Source organism: Microtus pennsylvanicus, chromosome 8, assembly GCF_037038515.1.
Source record: "Microtus pennsylvanicus isolate mMicPen1 chromosome 8, mMicPen1.hap1, whole genome shotgun sequence".
Taxonomy (NCBI): Eukaryota; Metazoa; Chordata; class Mammalia; order Rodentia; family Cricetidae; genus Microtus; species Microtus pennsylvanicus.
Genome location: NC_134586.1, coordinates 60,329,020 through 60,331,619, shown reverse-complemented (window position 1 = coordinate 60,331,619; position 2,600 = coordinate 60,329,020). Strand labels below are relative to the sequence as shown.

Sequence of the window (2,600 nt, the reverse complement as noted above, 5' to 3'; positions counted from 1 at the left end):
TGCGCGTGCTCTGTGCCTCTCAGGTCCTTGCCTGGTCCTCGGGCAACCCAGGTGAGGCGGGTTAAGGTCATCACAATCTGCTTGAGGCTGACACTCCTGCACCTGGTCCCAGATAACCCATCCTGCCGCTACACAGGTGTCAAGGTTTTGGATCAGAAATCTCTGTAGGACCCACCCAGAGCTGACCCACCACATTGTCCTTCCTGGTGTCCCCCACAAATCCACTCCTCCCTGAGCCTCGTGTTCCCTAGTGAACCAGGCATAAGTACATAGACCATGGTTCTGTGACCCTTGCTCTTCTACATACGCACCCAGAGCTCAAGGTATGGCAGGTAAAGGCCTTTTCCCCCTTCATTATTTATTTTGCCTGTGCGTGTATAGGTGTATGGGGGTGGGGGTGCATTGCCACAGCACGTGAGTGGGAGCCAGCGGATTCTTGGGAGTCGAGTCTTGCCTTCCACCAAGTGGGTTTCAAGGAGGGAATTCGGAGCATCACGTTTCTATGAGCTAGCCCCGTCCTCTCCCTTTCACCATGGCCGCTCAAGGGGCTCTTCACGCTCCACCTGGTCCCCGCAGCCCCACCCTGGCCCCTCTTTGTGCAGCTCAAGGGGGTGCGACAGGTGTAAAGCCTTTTGACCCTAACCGGAGTGTGCCGCCCCTCCCTCTTCCTCAAGCTCTCCCTGGGCTCAGGCCCTCTACAAGCCCCGCCCACCAGAGGCTCCGCCCCCACAGCAACCCGCCCCACACACCCAGGTGTGAAGCGTGCCAGGTTAGCCTTTGGCCCATGGGCCTTTGCGCGCCCGCCCCACCCTCACCTCGTGCCCTCCGCGTGCCCCGCCCTCCGAGGCTTGGCGCACCTGAGGCGCAGCTGCTGCAAGGCCCTCAGCAGCCCGTGGCCACGACGTGCCACCATGGACGCGGCGACAGTGTCCCCAGAGCCCTTGCTGGTTGTCCCGCAGCCTGAGGTGCTGGAGGAGCTGCAGCAGGCACAGCTGGGGCCCCTGCCCCGACTCGCCGCCATTTGTAGGCTCAAGCGGCTGCCCTCGGGCGGCTACTCCACCACGGACGACCTGCATCTGGTGCTGGAGCGCAGGCGCGTGGCCAACGCCAAAGAGCGCGAGCGGGTGAGGGGCCGGGGCCACCTTACTCCCGCCATTGCCATCGTGCTAGCGGGTGTTCCACACCCAGCACCTGCGCAGTCCCTTGCAGCCCTCCTGGTTGACTTCGCCTCAGCGAGGCTTGACCCGGGTCCCCAGGGGCCTGCATGCAGCTGCACTGTTATGGGTCGCGGGAGTGGCTACCTCACCTGCTAACCCTCCTGGATGGCGAGGGAGCAGAGGGAGCCCCTTGCCAATTTCAGAGCCGGCACCAGGACAGCTGCTTTACGGTGCACTGGAACCCCTGCCTCACAGCTGGAGGTGCAGCTTGGGTGCTAGTGGGGTCCTCTGAGTCCTTTAACCTGCCTCAAAGGGTGGGTGGGGGCCTCTCGAGGAAGTTACTATTACTTATTCCTTTTTTAAAAAAAATGTAAAATTCATCTGTTTATATCTTGTGTGAACGTTTCACCTGCATACATGTATGTGCATCATGTGTGTACCTGGTGCCCAAGGACGTCAGAAAGGAGGGGGATGGGTTTCCTGGAACTAGAGCTACAGACAGTTGTGAGTTGTCAAGTGGCTGTGGGGAACTGAACCCAGGTCGTCTGCAAGAGCAAGTGCTCTTAACTGCTAAGCCATCTCTCCAGGCCAAGTTACTGTTTTTTATTTTTATTCAGTTATGTGTACGTGCACCTGAGTATAGGGACTGGGAGAGAGGGTCCTGGAGCGGGAGTAATAAACAGTTGTGAGCCGACTGATGTTGGCACTGGAAACTGAACTCTCAGGTCTTCTGCGAGAGCAACACACGCTCTTAATCTCCGAACTGTCTTTCTGGCCCTCGTGCAGGCTACTTAAAGGTGTTTTTGTGTTTGTTGTTGTTATGGGGAAGTGTGGAGGTCAGAGTACAGTTTCATGGAGTGGGTTCTCTCCTTCGATCTTCATATGGGATTTGGGGATCAAATTTAGACTGCCAGGTTTTGTGGCAAGAGCTTTTACCCAATGAGGAGCAGAAGGAGGGAGAAAATGAGCAAGGAAGTCAGGACCACGAGGGGTGCACCCACCCACTGAGACAGTGGGGCTGATCTATTGGGAGCTCACCAAGGCCAGCTGGACTATGACTGAAAAAGCATGGGATTAAACCGGACTCTCTGAACATGGCGAATAATGAGGGCTGATGAGAAGCCAAGGACAATGGCACGGGGTTTTGATCTACTTCATGTTCTGGCTTTGTGGGAGCCTAGCCAGTTTGGATGTTCACCTTCCTAGACATGGACAGAGGGGGAAGGACCTTGGACTTTCCACAGGGCAGGGAACCCTGACTGGTCTTTGGACTGGAGAGGGAGGGGGAGAGGAGTGGGGGGAGGGGGAGAAGGGTGGGAGGAGGGGGAAACTTTTTTTTCCTTTTCTCAATAAAAAAAAGAAAAAAAAAGAGCTTTTACCCACCGAACCATCTCCCTGGCACCACCCCCAATAAGTAAAGAAAAATGTAGTTTCTTAATCTCC

The 2,600-nt window shown here is 56.3% G+C and overlaps 1 protein-coding gene across 1 annotated transcript in view; it reads left to right on the top strand.

The window, feature by feature from the left end:
* The first annotated feature begins 911 nt into the window (after positions 1-911).
* The window catches only part of Figla (folliculogenesis specific bHLH transcription factor), a 4,502-nt gene continuing 2,813 nt past the window's right edge, over positions 912-2,600 (top strand). Inside the window, exon 1 of the mRNA XM_075981869.1 lies at positions 912-1,124. Coding sequence (XP_075837984.1) covers positions 912-1,124 — 213 coding nt within the window. The remainder of the gene's footprint in view (positions 1,125-2,600) is intronic.